General features: G+C 33.1%; 1 protein-coding gene across 2 annotated transcripts in view; it reads left to right on the plus strand.

The window, feature by feature from the left end:
• The window catches only part of LOC126734087 (contactin), a 92,950-nt gene that overhangs the window by 64,450 nt on the left and 6,203 nt on the right, over nt 1–22,297 (plus strand). For both annotated transcript variants that reach the window (XM_050437610.1, XM_050437611.1), the window contains 5 exons: nt 1,846–2,018; nt 5,425–5,729; nt 12,682–13,184; nt 15,325–15,564; nt 19,712–19,845. In XM_050437610.1, the coding sequence (XP_050293567.1) occupies nt 1,846–2,018; nt 5,425–5,729; nt 12,682–13,184; nt 15,325–15,564; nt 19,712–19,845 (1,355 nt within the window). The remainder of the gene's footprint in view (nt 1–1,845; nt 2,019–5,424; nt 5,730–12,681; nt 13,185–15,324; nt 15,565–19,711; nt 19,846–22,297) is intronic.

Here is a 22,297-nt window from a genome sequence, read left to right on the forward strand (position 1 = left end):
CTTAAACCATTTACTTTTGCAGGTGGTATGGATGGAGCAAATGCTCTTGAAAAATGATATTTATTGTACATTTGGAAAACTTAAAATTCTCGAGCTACATATGTTTTAGATATATTATTGCTACATGTTCGAAACATTTTCGTCGACTTCTGCTATAGGTACAGTTGTAGGAACTTCACCATATTTGAAGCAAAACTACCTAAAATCCTCATATTATTATTCTAAATTATGACAAACATTAGAAACCATAGCAACACTAGTCAGATATTATCCAAGCAAGTTGATTATTAACTTATAAAAACTCTTGACTGTAGACACTTCTGACAAGTGGACCTTTCTTGTTGCGGAAATAAGTGCAAATAAGATTTTTCAGTTGTTATATACAGGGTAGTACAAAAATCTTATAAGTTATTTACCGAAATGGTGATGAAAGCCCCCTAGAAGTTTATACATAAAAAATAACGGACTTTTGTTTCTCATATTAGAAAACTTTCCCATACCTAGTTTTATGCCAAAATAATATTGTAACTTTGACACCCTGTATATCGCAAACTATCAACTTTTGGACTAAGGTATCTTTGAGTCAATTCACATATTTTATTCTGTAGTATCCCCACTTTCGAGACTTTTGCAGACATCCTGTATATACAAAACTGAAAATATCCGATAACTTTAAAATTACCATATTTTGAGGGAAATACAAAAATACTTCATTTTTATTATTTTATAGTTTTTTGATGATGCAAATGAAAGAAATCCTTTTTTGAATACCCAGGTTTTTGGAATTGCTTAGCAAGTTGTTTATTGTTTTTTTTATCGTTTAACTAGTTGATAAAATTGAGAAAACTGAAATGTTCCCGAGAAAGTTAAAAAAGAAATTGCACGATTTCTATGCATTTAAAATAATTTTATCTCGAAAGTATTAGGCCCAATACATGTTTGAAGGACAAAACGAAACTGATTTAATGACATAAAACTGATTTACGAGAGTGTAAATGTAAAGACATTTATTCTGATGAAGTATCCTACAATATATTTTAATGTTGACACTAAATAAAAATTGAAAGAAACCTTTTCGACCTCACCCGGAAAAGGTGGGTGTGATGGAGTCGAAGGGTCTGTAAAAAGATTGGCATCTCGTGTGAGTTTTCAGAGACTTGTCAATGATCTTTATCGATTATTTTTGTGAGCAGAACATTATTGTAATCATTTTCAGTCCTTATTCATACATATTTGTTGTGACGAACATTAACAAATTTAAAATAAATGTTATTTTCTTTCTAAAAGTGTGAATTGCTTACTTTATCTATTTTATAATATTGGAATTGGGGAATATGAATAAGTATGTGCGCGGCCAGATAGTAAGCGGTCTGGGACAATGGCAGCAACATTGTAATTTGCTATTTCTGAAGTAAACGTGGCATGGAAATTCTTTTAGCGAATTTGAACCAAATATATGAAAATTAATTTTTCATAAATTTGTCAACGATTATCGAAAATTCATTCAATTCTCTTTAATATATTACTTAATTCGGTATCGATGTATTGATTAGAGTTCTTAATAAAAGCCTTTGTTTAAAAAATGTAAAATTTCATTGAACTGAATTGGAAACATCGTCAAATGGTTGTTTTGATAGAAACAAATCAGTTTTTCATTATCACTTACAAGTTTTTATTAATAAAAGATATTTTTTACAGTAAATAAAAATTTAATAAATTTTTGCTGTTTTATCTCTAGCACTATCTTTAACATTCCGCATTTTTTGTGTTTTATTAGGATATAATAATTAAAAATCTTAATTTATTTTTTTAGTCATAAATAAATATACATATTTTCTACTGTAGGCAGTCCTAGAATAGTTGAAAATCCGAGTCAATCTATCGTAACAATAAATGGTCGACACATTGATCTTCAGTGCTACGCGTCAACGGATGAAATGCTGGATATAGCTTATATATGGACCCACAATGGATTGCGTATTCGGGAAATGGATCTGATTTATTCTAATGACAGAATAGTAAGTGGAGAAAAGTATATTAGTTATTATATATTAGTCAAGTAAGTACAAGTAATGTACAAGGCAAGAACATCCAGTTAAATAACGAGATAAAAAGCACGGGGATAAAAAGATTATAGGTTATAAAAGATTTATAGGTATACCTGCCTCCGTAGATAATCTATTTTGGTGCTTCGTTTAATAAACCAGAGTTCCGCTAGTCCAAGCAGCTATTTGTTTTTTTAAAATGATAAAAAAATTTCTGTAACCTCTAAACATATTTTTAAGGTTTTGAACAGCCTTTTCAATAAACAGTCTTTTCAAGAGCAAAAAGTTCCATAGCAAAGTTGTAGAATTGCTAAAAATCTACAAATGAAAAATATTTTTACGGTGCGTTATAAAAAAGTTATCATAAAATATGTATTTTTTTAATGGAATACCCTGTATATTATTTCAAAAACTTATTAGGCATGCAGAGAGCTTTAATATAATATTTTAAAAATTTATATTCGGCGTTGTCAGGTAATTAATATTTTATTTTTTTTTTAGGGGATTCGCTTAAAAAAATGTAATGAACTATGGATTCAATCTAGACTTTCAAAAGAAATACGAAAATTGCCATACCTAAGTATGTTATTATGTAGTTAGACTGATCTAAGATACTGGCCGTGATATTTTGTTCTTTCTCTTATTTCTTTTTGTTTTTTCTTTTTTCGTCTTTTTAATTTAAATTTCATTTGAGAGACCTCTTAAGATACTATCCATTACCCTTTGGAATGTTGGAGGGGCATTTTTAAGGCCATGACTTAGATTTGATGTCTAATTCGATTTGTAAAGGAATTTTTTCGCAAATAAAATTTGTCTTTATATTTAAGCAGATTTTAAGAAACACCCGAAACACTTTTTTTGCGTATGGATATTTTAAAAAGTTTATTTAAAAAAGTCAATATGTTTAGGTAAGAGGGCAGTAAACACAGTGGGTTTTACATCCAAGGGTTTTATTAAATTTAATGGGGATGTCCTGCGGGTTAGTATTTGTTGTAATGGCAAAATAGTTTCAAATATTAACTGGAAAAGCAGAGATTTCTAGATTATCATTAAATTTATGATAACTCCAAAATCCGGTGTCGTTTTCGTATCAGGCGACCGCGAGGGCCATTCGACAGAGCCTCTCCGTCCAATTCAGCAACCAGGCTAGTTCTCATTTAAATAATTGCGTCAGCTATTGCGTAATGAGAAGGCATATCATCCTGCTGAAACATCACCTCGCCTTCAACATATTGATTGGTGCGGCATAAACGGCACAAGTTTTAACTATCGTAACAGTTCACAAAAACACTGAAATGACTCAACATTTTTCCTTTTTCAACCAAAAACTAAAGAAAACCACAGGACTTCACAAATGCCGAATGTAAACAGAAAGCCGTTTGTCAAGATGATATTTCACAAGATGGCATTATCTTTTGCCTGCGGTGTTGCTATTTCAAATCTTTTAGGTTTTTTCGGTTTTAGGAATAAGTACGTTAATCATTTTTTTTTGCTTTGAATATGTTATTTTTGCGCTTAGAATAACATATATTTATTTCTACTTTTTATTTTTACTCCTAAATCTAATATCAGTAAGTTAAATTAACATTATGATATGTGTTGATATATAGCTAAAAATTTCCTCTTTTAAAAATGCGTGTAAACTTGACTACAGGGAATCGATAAATATGTTTGTAAACAAAACATCCCCCCCTGCTCTTGTGCACATGTTGAACTCAAACAAAGTTGTTTACTTATTCTAGCCTTTCAACGTTCTAAGGTAAGAAATAAATCGCGTGGTACTCAATATTCATAAGAGAGTGCAATTGGGTTTTGGTACATATCTTTTGTTGTTATAAATCTATATTTATTTATTTACCAGTTAAAAAAAATTTTTCTATTTTTTTTTTTTGAGTAAATAGAATGATTTGATCTCTTTTCAAATATTTACAGATGTTTCGAAAATAATAAGGATGTAACCCTGAAGTAATGTGCATGCAATACTACGGTATTGCAATGCTAGTACTTCTGTCTAATATGTAACATTTATTGACAGCTTAAATATTGTCTTGTCAGTTTATGCATAGCCTACTGCGGCAAATTTAGATTTTTTGAAAAATTCAGGTTTTTAAAAATAAAAAATATTACTTGTGGTACATCATTAAAAAGGAAATTTTGCAAAGATTTTAAAAATACAAAACAAAGTATAGCTCTTATGTGGCGTTAATGGTTTGCAAAAGACGAAACGTCTTATTAAAAATCGAAAAACACCATCATTTAGCACGAAAAAAGTAGCAATGCAAATTAGGTTAAAATCGGATAAGAAATAAGCTCAGAAAAAAATAACATCGATTTTTTTAAATTTCGTATTCTTTCGAATATCTCCGGAAGCATTCGAATTTTTATTTTTTTTAAAAGGCACATTGTTAAACTCAAAAATTCTCGACTTTAGATTCTTATAGATTCCGAGATCCCTGATAGATGTACTAAATGCGCAGTAATAAAATTTTTAAAATAAAATTTGAAAATAAATATTCTAGATAATATTGAAAGAAAAATCCTTCAAAGTACATTTTTGCAATCCAAAGTACTATTTAAAACCTGAAAATGCTTTTTGGCCAATTCGTTCTGTCGATAAGAACTACCGTAGTTTAATCACGATTATCTTGTATCTATTTATACTCATTATTTTTATTAAGGCATCCATAGACACGAATTACTAGTACGTTAGGTTTAGGTTGTTAAAATATATATTTTAAGAAGAATGCTTTAACATACTCTGCCGCCAATGGAGTGCTGGTTTGCCGTGTTGTAAATTCAAGTCCGGATCTTATCAATTATATTTGACTTTTTACTTTTTTGTTTCCATTTTTCTTCTTGTTTGTTTTGGATTCTTACACAGATAAATAATACCATTCTAACGATAAAATATTTTAGTATCTGTAATCCATCCGTAGTATGCACGTCTTAAGTTTTCTGTCTTTAAGAGTGTACATTTTGGAAACTGTTGGTCGGGTACTTTTTTGACTAGAATAGGGCTCAATTCTTTCATCACAGTTTGTCTGCATCATCATCTTTGTCTCCATAATCCTCACCATCATCATATATTTTCACTGCGGAAGATACAGGAGCGACAATACCATCATCCAAGTTTTAAACCGCGACAAGTTCATCGTCCATATGAGCAAATTCTTTCAAAAGATTTTACAAATAGTTTGTACCATATTACATATAAAACGTGGACTGTAATGATCGGCACGGCGCAGCGATTTGTTGGATATAAACCAAAAGAAGCGTCAGAACCGATTATCGATGGAGGCTAAATTTGTCGCTTGTTAAACATATGGAATGTTCTTTATTATTTCACCGAATATTTGTATAACCTGCTTCTCTTTTCTAGACAATAGATGGCGGTTACCTTCGAATATCTAATGCGACATTCTCAGACTCGGGTGATTATGAATGCGTTGTTCAGAGCGCAGTGGGGACAATCTCGGTTAAGTCTCACGTAACCGTGCAGGGACCCCCTGGACCGCCAGGCGGCGTCCAAGCTATGTCCATCCAAAAACACGCATTTACTCTTGAGTGGACAGACGGTGCTACTCATGGATCTCCTATTTATAGCTATTCAATTCTTGGAAGGACAAACTGGAACAGAAAATGGGTAGTACTCGCGGTAGGAGTAAGAGCACACGAGGTGGATAGGTAATTATGTTAAACAGGCATACATTAAATCTTTGTCATCTTCATAAAACTTTGCAGAAAAAATGGTTGCCCAAAGTAGATAGTAAGAAATTCATACGGTCTCAGCTTTGTGTTAATTATTTTAAAAATCCCGAGCATAAATTTGAATTTACAGTTTACGCTACCCTTTATATCATTAATGGTATATATCTGAACAAAATTGTATTGTTTTAGGTTTTCGATTTTATTTTATTCGTTTTGATTTTATTTTAAAAGTAAATAAACGTTTTTAATAAAAATAAATAAATTAGAGTATATCTGTATTGGCAAAAAAGTTAAAAACTGTTAATTTTGTCAACGTAAGAATTAGAAATGGAATTAGTGGACTGTATTGTAAGTAAAGATTGACTGTGAGAGCATGTATGTCACACACACTCGCATATTGGGCACTTACTAAAGTCACATCTGAGTTCTAATAACCTCACCACCACACGTACAGGGTGGCCAAATAAGAATGCGAGGTACTGTATCTGGGAAACTATTCATCGTAGAAGCTTGCGATAAAAAAATTTATTACTAAAATGGCCAAGAGAATGACCTGGAAAATATTTTCAAGTTTCTAAAATGGCCGCTAGGGGGCGCAACTGCAATCTTGAATCTAGAAAACTTATGTTTCTGTAAATTTTGCTGAATTAACCTAACAAAAATAGCTGATTATTAAAGTAGAGACTAATCCGAACCTTTTTTATTTGAATAGTTTTGCTGTATCTCTAAAAATAAAGTGGTGGGGGGTGTTCAAAAGTTGGCTAAAAAAACACACCCTGTATACTAAAAACGCCTTAGCCGATTTTATCAAACTTGGGCTAGTTGAAAAGAGCTATTATTAAGCTACGAATATTATTATATTTCATGTTTTTTTAGTTTTACATCTCGCCGCTAGAGGGCTTTTTTCGGCTTTCTGACACAAATGACTAATTTTCTCAAAAAACTTAAATGCAATGGTATAAATTTTTTTATACAAAAAAATAGCTTAATGACGCCTAAATATGCTTGCGAAAACCGCATCTTAATATCTTCATCCTAACCTAAAATTTAGGCCAAAGAAAATTTTATATGGAAATCCCTTAATATTTATAAAAACTAGAAAATAATTTATTTCGAATTTCTTTTATAATGTAAGTTGTGGCCCTATAAAGGACCGATTTTAAAAAGAAAGGGTTTTAATGCCCCCGTAAATGCTCGAAATGCTGACCATCACGCTCTATGCATTGCTGAAGCCTCTCATGGGTAGATAGAACTGCAGCTTCAATTTCGGCTCTCGGTATGGTATGTATTGCATTACGAATGCGGTTTTTCATATCTTCTCTAGTCGTAGGCTGAGTCTGAAATACAATGTCCTTTAACCACCCCCATAAATAGAAATCTGGGGATCGCGGAGGCCATGGAAACAGGCTTCCTCTTCCAATCCACCGCTGTTGAAAAATGTTATTAATATGCTCTCGCACATTCCTAGCAAAATGTGCTGGACAACCATCCAACTGCAAAAACAAATTTTGCCGGACTTCCAGTGGCACATCTTCCAGCAACAACGGTAATTGATTTACCAAAAAGTCGAAAAAAACATTGCCATTTAGAGATTGCTCAAAAAAATATGGTCCAATGTTGCCTCCAAGTATACCACACCACACATTTAAACTCCAGCGCCCTTGGTGCTGAACTTCACGCAACCAATGCGGATTTTCTGCAGACCAATAATGCATGTTATGCAGGTTGACTCTACCGTCACTATTAAATGAGGCTTCATCCGTACAAAGAATTTTAAATAAAAAATCTCTGTCCTCGCGTATCATGCCTAATATCCAATGGCAATAGTCCAACCTACGGTCAAAGTCTGCTTCTTCCAATGCCTGATGTAAATTAACATGATATGGGTGCATTCTATAAATATATTTAAAAAAAAAGCTGAACTTAAATAAATCCATATATGGCGATGGCTATTAGAATTTACCTATTGTCCTTCAAAATATTTTGAATCGTTGTTCTTGATATGCCTAATTCAAGGGATAATGCTCTTGTGCTAACATGAGGATTTCCTTCAATATATCCCAGTACGCTGTTAATATTGTCCACATTTCTTCTAATTCTTTGCCGTTGAAACCTAGGCCGAAAACTACCATTGGCTCGTAAGTTCGCCACTAATCGGGGAAAAAATCTAATATCGCAAGGACTTCGATTTGGATATCGAGCAGCATAAACTCTTTTTGCTACTGCAGCATTTTGAAGACATTCAAAATAAACCGCAAGCATATCAACAGCTTCATCGTTCGTAAAACGCATTTTGCAAAAACAAAAAATGCTCAAGTAACGTAAAACTTTTGACAACTTACTATTGACAATTTGAGGAATGTTTATAATTTGAGTAGACATTTGTTTTGTTGCATTCCATGGCCTGCTTTCTAATAATTATTTTTTTCGTATTATATCCATAGTGAATATATAACATAAAATAGGTCTGATTTTTGATATAAGCATTATTAAAACTTACCTTTTAGTGATATTAGGTAATATTTTCAAAAATGGTAAATTGGTTTTCAAAAGTAGTGAATTTTAGAAAATTCCAAAATAATTAGTATAAAAAAATTAAAATTTAAGGGTATAAAATATTCTTTGGCCTATATTTTAGGTTAGGAACAAGTTATCGAGTTGCGGTTTTTGCAAGATTATTTAGACATCATTTAGCTATTTTTCTATGAAAAAAAAATCATATCAACGCATTTAAGTTTTTTGAGAAAATTAGTCATTTGTGTCAGAAAGCCGAAAAAAGCCCTCTAGCGGCGAGATGTAAAACTAAAAAAACATGAAATATAATAATATTCGTAGCTTAATAATAGCTCTTTTCAACTAGCCCAAGTTTGATAAAATCAGCTAAGGCGTTTTTAGTATACAGGGTGTGTTTTAAGCCAACTTTTGAACACCCCGCACCACTTTATTTTTAGAGATACAGCAAAACTATTCAAATAAAAAAGGTTCGGATTAGTCTCTACTTTAATAATCAGCTATTTTTTTGTTAGGTTAATTCAGCAAAATTTACAGAAACATCAGTTTTCTAGATTCAAGATTGCAGTTGCGCCCCCTAGCGGCCATTTTAGAAACTTGAAAATATTTTCCAGGTCATTCTCTTGGCCATTTTAGTAATACATTTTTTTATCGCAAGCTTCTACGATGAATAGTTTCCCAGATACAGTACCTCGCATTCTTATTTGGCCACCCTGTACACTGCCTGGTCACAACTTTCGAAAGTTTCAGTCCATCATTTGATCTTACACTACTGCCTCTCAAATACAAGTGCTCACCAATGTATGGAATAGGAAGAGAAAAACAAAATTATATAATTGCTAACTGGTTTCCACGTAATTTATAATATAATATAATATTTCTGTCTTAGCATAGTTTTCGGCGTTGATTTCTTCGCTTGTTGTGTAATGATTTAGTTTTTCAATTAAGTTTTTTATTTTTACAAAATTAGCAAATTAGCTTCTTTATTAAATTAGCAATATATATTCTTTTTGTTTCACTGGCTTTTCTTGACACTTATGATACCTGTAGTTTCATCTGACGAAAAATTAATTATAAAAAACTATCGAATAATATATCAATTGGCAGGAATTTTATCTACATGTCAACCCCCATAGGGTTTTGCATTAAGAACACCCTGTTCACGTAACTTTTTTCTCACGTTTTTCTCCGGGTGCCTCTTCTTTACTATTAAATTAAAATCATTTCTATACGCCATTATTGCAGGTAAATGTTCTTCTTTTTGCAAATGAGGCCAATTTTTCCTTGGAAGGCATTTTCTGGCATAGCTTTAAATGAAATATTTAATACCGTGAACAATCGCCATTTTCAACATTTATTCAAAAAACCTTGAAATGTTTTATTGTGCTTTTCTATTATATTATTATTTTTTGTTATTTCTTTGTATATTATCCTATATTATATAGGTATTTTTTATTTATAATATAATTATTTTCGAGTTACTTTCCTTAAATTGTGAATGTATTATCAACACACTTTTATACCTCCCTCATGATAAAATAATAAGAATAAATAAGTAATGTTGGCACCTATCCAATCGTTGGCACTTTTAATTTAGTTTTAACGTATATAATTGTAAAAATAGACAGTGTTAACTATAGGGTAGTTAAAATACGCTTTTTGCATTTGGCACATTGGCACCGTATGCCAACTATAAGGATATTTTTTTACAAACTACTCTCCTAAACCTGGCACCTTTTAAAAGTTTTTTTCTTTTTTTTAACTACTTACCACTTTAAGATATTGAAAATAAAAAATAAAGACAACTCTAAAAATGTATTATAGTTGTCTTTATTTTTTATTTTTAATATGTTAAAGTGTATACAAATTTAGTTTACAGAATGCTTTTTTGTTATATTGTAGTCGAATTATCACTTTAGGTAATCAATGTCTAAGTTGCGCTTTTTTTATTAAAGCTTGGGAACATTATTTTGTGATTTATTTAAGTTTTTTACTTTATTATAACCAAGAATTTAAAATATTACGTTAAAACCCCTTCAGAAATGTTTTTTCATTTAAAAATTATACAGGGTGTTCATTTGAAAACTTCCCATCCCAGATTTATCGAAAACCACTGTTTAAAAAAAAAACGCCGAAATACGTCAAAAGGTTTGTCAAGGGGAACAACTTTCTAACCTAAAATTACTTCACCCCCTTTCACCCTCTGTCCCCCAGGGTCATCCCCTTAAAAATTTTAAATGACAAGGGGTATCGAGTAATAGCTTGTTTAAAAGGTCTTTCAAAGTCTTTTATTTTGACGTTTAATTTTTTTAAATCGGTCTATTCGTTTTCGAGAAAATTAGAAAAATCTTTGTTTATCTTAATTTGTTCAGATTAAAAACAAAAACATGAAAATATCAGTTTTTATTTCAATAAGTGTTCAAAATGTTGCCCGTTTTTACCCTAAAAATGATATAGGCGATGCTCAAATTCCTGACGGAAATTTTCAAAAACATGTTGTGGGATATCATGGCAGCTGTCGATGATGCGTTGATAATAATTCAAGACATCTATTCTTATTCTAACTTGAATCTACAGTGAATTTTTTTTATCTCGGGTCATAGGGTTTTACGTGTAATATTTTCAACCCCATGTTAGAACCTGTTCTATTTAATCGATAGGATTGAAACTTGGAACAAGTGAAGTTTAAGTTAACAGACTTTAAAAAATCCCATTATTTTGCAAAAAAAATTGCAAGAAACCTATTTAAAATACGTTTTTCTGATGAAAAAGTTTGCTTTTTCTGCACCTCGTAACCTTCATTATCTTTACACTTCAAAGCAGGTAGACAAATATCTGACAGTGACACAAAATCATTTTTAAATTGCTCCATTGAAATTGTTCAAAAACTCTTTAAAATGTCGATTTACACTACGGAGGAACGTATTGAGATGGTTTCAAACTACATTAGAGGAATGTCGGCGCAAGAAGTGGTAGATAATTTTGCCGTGTCTTATCCTAACCGTCCCGTCCCGTCTAGATCAACTGTACAACGGTTTCATGAAAAATTTATTACGATTGGATGCATCGCCAGTTCTCACTTAAACCGAAAAAGAACCGAAACTGTAGTAGACGAAGAATTTAAAATGGAGGTATGCTTGGCGGTTGAAGAAAATCCAACAAATAGTCTTACTCAGTTTGCTGAAGTTACCGGAAAAAGTAGGAGTAGTTGCTATAAGGCAATCAGAAAAGAAAAATACAAATCTTTTAAAGTTAGAAATGTTCAAGAACTCTTGCCTAATGATTATTTTCTTAGAATGCAGTTTTGTGAACAGTGGATGGAACGAATTAACAACGACCCCACAATTACAAACAAAATACTATTTTCAGACGAAAGTACTTTCTGTACAAATGGTACAGTCAACAAACAAAATACTCGAATATGGGCGGGAGAAAATCTTCACGTCATCCAGGAAAACGCATACCCAAACAAGACAGAAACTTAACGTGTGGGCAGGAATTCTTGGAGATCGAATAATTAAACCATTTTTCATAAAGGGTAGCCTGAATACTGCAAAATATTTAGAATTACTTCAGGTGCAGGTCATTCCCGCATTAGGAAACGCTGTTCAAAATGGCAGGATAATTTTTCAACATGATGGAGCCCCCGCTCATAATGCAGCGACTGTTACCGAATTTTTTTTCAACCACGTTCCCAGGACGCTGGATTGGACGTTTTGGGCCATCTAAATGGCCGGCGCGAAGCCCCGATCTTTCGCCTTTAGATAACTTTTATTGGGGCTATCTATCATCGAAAGTGTTTGATATTGTTAGAGGCAGACCCAACAATATCGAAGAACTTCGTAATAGAATTATCGAGGCTTTGCGTACCATTACTCCCCTAAATGTTAAAAGACATTTCTACAACTGTCTGGGCTTTTGTTTGGCTCAATTTGTAGGTTACTTTGAACAATTTATTTGAAAGGTTTTATTTGTTTATTGTTGATTTTTAAAAATATATTTTTGAGATTTTGAGGAAATTATTTTGTGTCACTGTCAGATATTTGTCTACCTGCTTTGAAGTGTAAAGGTAATGAAGGTTACGAGGTGCAGAAAAAGCAAACTTTGTCATCAGAAAAACGTATTTTAAATAGGTTTCTCGCAAATTTTTTTGCAAAATAATGGGATTTTTTAAAGTCTGTTAACTTAAACTTCACTTATTCCAAGTTTCAATCCTATCGATTAAATAAAACAGGTTCTGACATGGGGTTGAAAATATTACACGTAAAACCCTATGACCCGAGATAAAAAAAAATGCACTGTATATGTTTTTTAATGTTGTGATCTTGTAACAATGAAAACCTTGGTAGTTACTAAAACATCACCCTTTTTTTGGAATAAAATATTTTTTTAAGGGTTTTTATTTGTTTATTTAAAGATTTACTGGCCGGAAACGAGCTGACGTAGACTTAAAATTAACCCCTTGGTCTTCATACGAGTTTCGAGTGGCAGGATGGAATGAACTAGGCCCAGGTGCTTATTCCGAACCTAGTCCTAAATATCACACGCTTAAAGATATTCCACGCGTGGCTCCAAAGAATGTCAGAGGCGGTGGAGGAAAAATAGGTGACCTTACGATAACCTGGACTCCTTTGACACCTGAGGAACAACATGCTCCAGGAATTCACTACAAAGTATTCTGGAAACGAAATAATGAGCAAATCGAATTTCAAACTCTTGTCTTAAAAGAATTTGGAAATACGAATACAGCTGTTGTTCAAATCGAACCGAAATACTATTATACAGAGTACATTGTTAAAGTTCAAGCTATAAATGAATTGGGCGAAGGCCCCATAAGCCAAGAGGCAGTCATATATTCTGCTGAGGATATGCCGCAAGTCGCTCCACAACAGGTTGTGGCTAGATCTTATAATTCTACAGGTAAGCAACTTTCACTTTTTTTTGTTAAGAACGGTTTAAAAAAGTACCTGGAAGTTACGCCTTATAGTAATAACTTCAATTATTTATGTACCTCTTAAGTAATTCAAGCGAAAGGTGACCCAGTAATTTAATTAGGATTATTTATTAGAATTAAGTTTTATTATTATTTAATAATCATTCAATATTATTATATTTACACCTTCAATTTACGAGAAATAATGATTTAACAGCCGCGAATATATCAGGTATTCTTCGTCATTCAACCATCGCAGCTAATAGACCAGTTTAAATAGAAATAAATAGTAGTAAATAAATATAGTGTAACTAAATGTTTCTAGTAGCTGGAAGTGATGGTGCTTAGTATGTACGTGTGTAATAAATCGGTTGACTATTTTTGTGCATCCGAATATTGTAATTCAAACCAAAACGAATAGTAAAAAACGCTGGACATTGGTGTAAGGTGTGAATTGGACTCAGTCAACTGGTGAAAAATAAATAATAGGAAACTAAAATAAATCGTGTTACTATTAGTGTGTAAAAATAGCAAAGCTGATAAAGTTAAAAACGTAGGTATTTTTTTTGGTGTAAGGGATGTCAATGTTCAAGGTTTTTAAAATGAATTGCTAGAAAATTCTGCTAAACTCGAAGCTAAATTGTTGGAAAATTTTGCAAAACTGGAAGAAATCTAACGATGAAAAGACTGGTAGAAGAATTTGGTACCTAGTTACCAGAAAAGCGTTTCATCCAAAGCTACTGTATAATATTTGCGACGCTTTGTGTTCTCTAAAGAAGGAGTTGCTTGCCTGGCAATTTCCAATGCGGACTCAATAACTTGGACTGGAGGATGACTCGGAGCATTTTAGTGTAACACTACTTTGGCCTGTATCCAGATTCTCGAAGAATACGTGTATGAGGGGCACCTGGCACAATAAATTGAATCCATCATATACAGGAGATTCACATTTATAGAGGAGGCACAATTATGGTATGGGCAGGAATTTCTCTTTGGAGTCGAACTGAGCTCGTTCTTCTGGATCAGTAGGCCACTATGTTAGAAATGTTCTAGAACCTATATTGTTGTTCCATACGGCTAAAATATTGGTGCATATTTTATTAATTTATTGCATGACAATGCCATTCCACGAGTATTTAGAGTCGAACGAAATTTTTTAAAATAGCAGAACATTCGGGTTTTATACTGGCTAGCTTAATTACATGATCTAAATCCGATAGAGCATGTCTGGGATATGCTACATCGAAGAGTTCTTCAGGGCCAGAATCAGTTTAAAAACCGAGATCAGCTATTTCAAGCTCTTCAACAATGTTGGATAGCAATTTCCCAAGAAGATCTAGATAACTTAATCCTTGGCATGGAAAGCGGTTGTAGAGTTTACATACCATATTAATTGTTTTCTTTTATATTTTTTTCCAAAATTTTGATCACAAATTTTTTGTTGTTTTGCATATATTGTAAATATTGTAAATTCTTCTCACAAAAACCAGTATTTTCATGTCACGTTATAATACTGTCATAACAATTTGAAATCACTTTGTAATTAAAATAAGTCAATATTCCTAGATCTTTAGCATGTGTATAAATAGTAGTAAATAAATATAAATATAAACATAAAACTAAACTTCTTTTTCTAAAAGTTTCCTAAAATACGTTTGGTAACATCCTTAAAAATCTTTTAAAAAAAATCCCTTTCTAAAGGTTCGTTGGCATACCGACGTTAATAAGATAGAGGGACATTATTATAAGTGTAATATCTATATAAAATTTTTGTAAATTCTTCAAATTGTTAGATTTTAAGAACTTTAAGTACTTTTAAGTGCCGTTCTGATTAGTACAGGATAATTCCTAATAATAGTGTGCTATGGCCTGGTTACTTCTAAAATGGTTCATTAAAAATATAATAAAACCAAGATTAAATTAAAAAATGTTTACTAAATTTGTTGCGATATTATACATTTGTGAAATCCTATAACCAAATTAAATATTTCTACCTGATTTTTTTACTACCTACCTGATGTAGGGCCGCAGTCGCTAGAGTAACGTATAGTGGAATAATTAAATAATTCATCTTTATTCTATTATTTGCATTTTGTTAACTCATTATAATTGGTAAATGATTTGCAGCTTTGAATGTAACATGGGAACCTGTGGAAGAAACCAGAGAAAAGATAAAGGGTAAATTAATAGGCCACAGAATAAAATACTGGAAAAAAGGCAATAGTGAGCAAGACAGTGTCTACTACTTGTCTAGGACAACAAGACCGTGGGCACTTATAGTAGGATTGCAGCCGGATACTTACTATTTTGTTAAAGTTATGGCTTACAACTCTGCTGGAGAAGGACCTGAAAGTGAAAGATATATGGGTATGTATTTATTAAAAGCCTTTTAAACAACCAAATATAAATTGGATCTAATTTTTTTTAACAAAATCATTTATTTGGTGCTCATCCATTTAATTGTATCATTTTTTTTAAATAACTGCCTTACATCCAAAAGTTAAACACCACAAAGGGCGGTGAGATGAAATCTTAATTATATTATTATTATTATATATCTTAATTTGAAGGCTTATACATATATTAAACTTTCATTTATTGCATCTTCCATTTATTACAAATCTCACCAAATGCAACGCGACACTTCTGTTTATTGCAAATTCCCCTTACTTGCTTCATTCCCACCGTAACTCCGACTAATCAAACACCGAAGTTAAAGTGGCGCGAGTGTGAATTAAATCAAGATGAATGCAGATAATATGAAATATCATGTGCAAATTCATATATTTTTTTTAACAATACAGAAATATGCATGTTATATTTTAGCTTTATTTTATGAAATTTATACGGATTAGATTTCGCTAGTTGTGACGCGGTTAGATTGAAGTGCGATAGATGCGTTGAAATGAGAGGCAGGGTGGAATCCCTCTCGAATTGCGATAACTGAAAGAGATCGGATTCGGGGACGTTGCAATAAACGAGTGTTTACATAGAATATTTATACAGATCGCGTTATCGTGAGCTACGTATTACCCAAAATAATGGCAACACCGCTTGGTTGCGGCTTGCAGGCGGCGAAATTTTTCGTTTTTATTTTTTGAACCGGGAGTCAGCAGACCTCACTTTGCTGTGTTACGTTGCATTAATAATTTTTGAGCGTTATTTTCGTGTTTTTTTCACTACGGCTGTTTATACCCCTTCCGAAAGAGTTCAACTAATTAAATGGTTTTATCGAGGCAATGGGCTTGGAAAATTAAAAAAAAAATATATATATTTTCCCAAAAATAAATACTTTATAAGTTAATAAGAACAAGGACGTTTATTTCAAGTTGTTAGGGTAAGTATTTGCAAAGTTATAAGGCTGTTAGTCTGGGGTTTTTTATACCTCCCGAGATTCCGTCCCAATTACGCGCTACGTCATAGACGCCGACGCGACGCGACGGTGTATTATGGAGCGCTCGCTAGCCAGCCAACCAAAGTCTAGTGCCCAGGCGTTATTTTGACAAAGCAGCGTGCGCGGTCGACAAGCTAGCGTCGGTCGTTGCGTCCACTTGGGCGCCTGTGACGTATCATCCCGGCCGCGCTGGTACAAGGAAAAAATTAAACATGGCGTATTTATTCGAACTTTGAAAATTAATTGTGAAGTGACTATAAATGCTAGAGAACTGAAATAAATTGCTAAATTTACGTTGGAGCCTGCTCTTTTTTGCTAAAAAATAATCGAATTGTCGTTTCCAAGCTCATTCGGCAGTACAATGTAGAGATTTGTTTTCAGTGACATTTGAGAATAGACCGATTCCTTGTGCAAAAACGGTTTTAAATGTAGTTACAAATTTTGAGACATCTTTTTGTCTTCAAGATTGTAAAAAATGCCACACAAAACGTCAAGAACCACCTGTTGTAGTGGTCCAGGATATAGAACGGCGGGAAGAAATGGTATGCAGTACCCTACAACTTGATTCGACACGGTCCACTAGAAGTGTTGGAGAGGAACTGGGAATGAGCAATAAAACAATAAAACTGTTGCTCGTATATCTGGAAAAAATATGGGTATATATATATATATTTTCATAGACATTTTGTCGCCAAATGACGCAGCTTCCTATATATATATATATATATATATATATATATATATATATATATAATATAATATATATATAATATAATATATATATAATATATATATATATATACAAATGAATAGTGGTTTCAAAAGCAATTTTGAACGAAAAATAATGATAAAATGTAAAATTCAAGAAATACCTACCTAAATTAAATGTTCGAATTGAGCACCGTTAGCAACCTGACAATAACCAAGTCGATTTAAAAATTCTTTTTAAACATTGTCAATGACGTCTGAAGGAATATTTCTAGTTTCCTGGTGTATTTTTTCTTTTAAATCTTCTAAACTCGCTGGTTTAGTGTCATACACGAGGGAAGTTAAATCTGGCGATCTGGGTGGCCATTCAATGAACCCTCCTCTACCTATCCAACGATTTGGAAAAACTTCATCTAGATAATTGCGCAAGGGTAAAGCGTAGTGTGGCGGGGCTCCATCTTGCTAAAAAAAAAGATCACGTTGGCATGTCGGGTTCTTCGAAATCCGGATATAAAGGTTATCAGAGCGGAGCTAAGATCATTTTGAAGAAAGTCCTAATACCTCTCACCAGTGAGACTGTCATAAAAAAGTTCCTTCCACTATACCGCACCACGCATTGACTTTTTGAGGGTGTGATGTAAGACATTCTATGAACCAATTAGCGTTTAGAGTAAACGTTGCTTCGTCAGAAAATATTATCCGTTTTACAAAATTATTGCTATCATTACATAATTGCTGCATTTGCTCACAAAATTCATTTCGGCAATCAAAATCATCTTTAGGTAGCTCTTGAAGTAAGAAAATTGTATAAGGGTGAAACTTTGCTTTTTTCAATACTTTATGCATAGTAGATCGCGATAAATTAACATTAGAAGCCGTGCCTGTGATTGTGGCTTTGGAATTATCTTGGACTTTGGTTACTTATTAAGCTCATTTTCTTCAGTTATTGAACCCCGACTAGTTGTTTGAGTATCCCGAACATGCGCGAATTCACGAATGAATGAATTCTCTGCTTATCATGCTTTGGGTAATAGGCTACCGATCAGGATGAATTGCATTGAACAACCTCCTTTTGAGTACGCGACATATCTCCGAAACCAATCATGCACAAGATTTCGATTCTTTCACGTTCGTTAATAACGTGGTTATAAAGTGTAGTTACCAATAAAACGCAGGATGACACTGCTTTCGCCTTTCAAAAAGAATAAACACCACTTGCAAATATAAAAAATACTTCAAATAGTTGCACCAAAATACATTTATCTTTTGACACTGACAGCAATAAACAAAAAAACCAAAATACCAACATTTAATTTAGATAGGTATTTCTTTAATTTTACATTTTATTATCATTTTTCGTTCAAAATTGCTTATGTAACCACTATTCATTTGTACCATATCCTTTGTAAAAAATACCGTTCTTTCTGATTCTGCATTAAAAAATTGTGGTTTCCATTTAAAAAAATATATTGATGGTGTCATATCTTTTTTTTGAGTCACCCTGTATATTTAGTTTCCACGTGGAAAAACCCTAAACCCAATATTAAAATCGACAGGTTCAAAAATGACACTTAATTGCCGCCCCCCCCCCCTCCCTCCTCTTATCTTTTGAGTACGTTTATACAAAAATTTGAAATTTAGCAATCAATTAGCAACTTAAATACTACTTTTTGGTCTATAGCTCATTTTGCAAAACTTCACAATGGCAGCGGGACGCCAATTAAATAGAAGGGGGATCGTGCGATACATCGTTTAAAAGCTCCCACTGAATTCTTTATGGTCCTAGAATATTAAGTCATTACTTTTACCCATAGCAAAATGGATTTTATACACGTGTAACATACAACGTCTTTTCTACTACCTACTATTTTTTTTTAAACTTTTAAATTAAATGTCAAATAATCGTCAAATTACGCACTAATGCGTAAAAAGTGAAACTATAAACTCTGGAAAGTGTGTAAAGTGAGTACCTTATGCATGGTAGTAAAAAAAAGTATTTTTTCTACAATTAGCCAGATCATACAGAATAAACCAAAATTTAGTAAACCTATAAATATAAGTATCTGCTAATTATCCATAATTTATATTTATTCTCGAGCGCATGTTTTCAAATGGTGTATACTCGATATTCCAATACGACGTGGAAACTGACCGGAAAACTATGCACTGGACCAATTCTACATCCCCAAAAATGAAGAAAGCAAGAATGTCGGAATCAAAATTTTAAGCCATGCTAATCGTTTTGTTCGACATTTTTCAGCAGCAACTTTTTAAGCAATCTCGTTATTTGCCAGAATTCGTTGTTTTAGATATTATCCGCGGTTTTTTAATCTTTCCTATATTTTTTATCTATATATTGCCATGATCCTTATTTATTTTTTTGGCAGTTTTGTGATTTTTTTTTTTCTGTAGAACGCACATTTAGGAAGGCGCCACAAAAACCACCATCATCTGTAAGAGTATATGGAATTAATCCGTCTACAATAAAGGTTCAGTGGCGATATGTGCAACCTTCATTGGAAGAAGAACCTCTTCAAGGATATAAGGTATGTTCTTATAAGTTAATTTGAGGATTACATGTATTTTGTACATTACAATAAGGTTAGAACCGTATTAATATAAATACCTTCTCCATAATTTGTTGTCAATAAATTATTTTTAAGTAGTTCTTAAACATATTATGTTGTTATTCTAACACTGACACTAAAATGCTGCTTAAATGTAAAATAAGTGAATTTGACGTAAATCTGAATGCCCAAGCAAGTGACATCATTTGCAACAGAAACTCCTGAAAAACATTACTTCCCCTCGCTTAATCTATTGCTATTAATGTTACGTAGCACAGTACTTTCAGCAAACTGTGCAAAATATTAAAATAAAAAAATAAAAAATGTAGACGCTTAATTAAAGAAAAGGATAGTAAACCCTTTTGACATATCTTACAAAAAAAGCATATCCGGAAAACCACTAAATTTTATGAACCGAAAATCATGTGCACTAATGAAGTACTAATCATAAAACTAAACTTACTACTAAGTAGCCGACCCCGTCTTACCTTAGAGGATGTTAGGTAAGGCAGTATTGGAAAATTGGTAATGGTTACTTATAAAAAAAATTATTACCAATTTCAAAATATGTCAACTAAAAGTTAATAAGAGCCACAAATAAAAAATGCTTATTAATTACTTCAGTATCAAATATAAAATCAATATTAAAAAAAAACTACACAACACCATATAAATAATAATATAATGTATATCTAATAATACTAATAATAATATAATATAATCTATATAATGTATATCTGTTATATGCGATTCTATTGACCCTATCTAATAGATCACGATACCCATGGCGTCGCAATAGCAGCGACCGATGGAACTTAATCAGCGTTTTTTCTAATATGGAATTTGCCGTAAGATTGGATTTTACTGCTCCGCTCCTGGGAACAATGATATTGTGGACTGCATTATCATAGGTGTAAATTATTGAAATAAACGAACCAGTCCATCTTGAACTACCACTTTAATAAATAAATGTCCCAGCTTTGCTTCTTCTTGAATCACCAGGTGTAATGGTGGGAGGTTAAGAAGGGCTTCCATGGATGCGGTTGATGTAGATTTCATGGCTCCTGTTATGCCTAGACATGCGAGCCTTTGTATTTTTCTTAGCTTAAGCCTTGCTCCTACTTGCAGGGTTTTGGCCACCACGTTAGTGCATCATAAGTTATAGTGGGCACTACTACTTTGGTGTAGATCTAGTGTGCCATTTTGGGCTGTAAACCCATGTTTGCCCATGCATGCGTGTGGTCGTCAATAAAATTAATTCCGATCGCTTGATAACTTTGTCGAGATGTTGGTTCCAGCTTAATTTGGAGTCCAAGATAACTCCCAGATATTTTATCTCTCCCAACATAGGAATTTCTTTACCATGCAAGAATAATGGCCCAGGGTCCTCAATCTTTCGTCATTTGCTAAATGGTATAATTGCGGATTTAAGGGGACTGATCTTAAGACCTTGCCTCTCTGTCCAGTTTTTCACGATGTTCAGAGCAGTTTGCATTCTTTCTCACCATTGTAATAAATTTTCCTTGGACTAGTACCACCAAGTCGTCTGCATATCCTAAAGTTCTAAAGCTTTTTTCCCTTAGTTTTAATAGTAGTCCGTTTATCACCATGCATCACAGGATAGGCTACAGAACACCTTCCTGTGGACATCCCCGAACTACAAAGGCTTCTATAGTTTCATTGAGCAGTTCGCATCTTACTATCCTGCTTCTAAGCATGCAGTCTATCCACCTGCATGTTCTCGCGTCTATTCCAAGTTCTCTTGCGGTCTCTTTGTAATAAACTCGAATGGTGTATTGTCAAAAGCTCCTTCGATGTCCAGGAAGGCAGTTAATAACACCTCTTTGGTTTCCATAGTCTTCTCTGCCATAGTTACGCGCCTATGCTGCGCCGTGTAGGCACTTTGGTCTTGCAGCAGAGGCCTTCAACCGGTGCTCCATCCCTAATGTGTCTGTCGAGCAGTTTTTCTAGTGTCTTCAGAAGAAAAGACAAAAGACTTATCGGTCGAAAAGATTTGACTTGAGAATAGTCGGTTTTTCGGAGCTTGGGTATAAAAGCAAACCGTCTCAAAGGGATATATTCATAATATCACAGTCAGTTTATTTATTAACACTTCTGGCCCTTCTTGCATCATTGCTGGAATCATTCCATCTGGGCCAGCAGATTTATAGGGCTCTTCTTTTCTAACAGTCCTCCTTATCTTTTCAAGGTCTTTGCTCAACCACAAGGTTTTCCTGGATCAGAAGGGTTGCACCTTCTGATTTCGGGGCTGTTATTTTCGTAGCACTTAATGATTGTGTCAGTCAGTGTCCCCACGGAGTCATTTCGTTTGTTTGTGTCACTTATCTTTACACTAACCCGCTCTAGCTCGCGACCAAGTTCTACCTTAAAGTTACCCCAATCGGTTCTTCTCGGATTTCGATAAGTTATT

The sequence above is a fragment of the Anthonomus grandis genome, chromosome 3 (assembly GCF_022605725.1).
Source record: "Anthonomus grandis grandis chromosome 3, icAntGran1.3, whole genome shotgun sequence".
NCBI classification, from domain to species: Eukaryota; Metazoa; Arthropoda; class Insecta; order Coleoptera; family Curculionidae; genus Anthonomus; species Anthonomus grandis.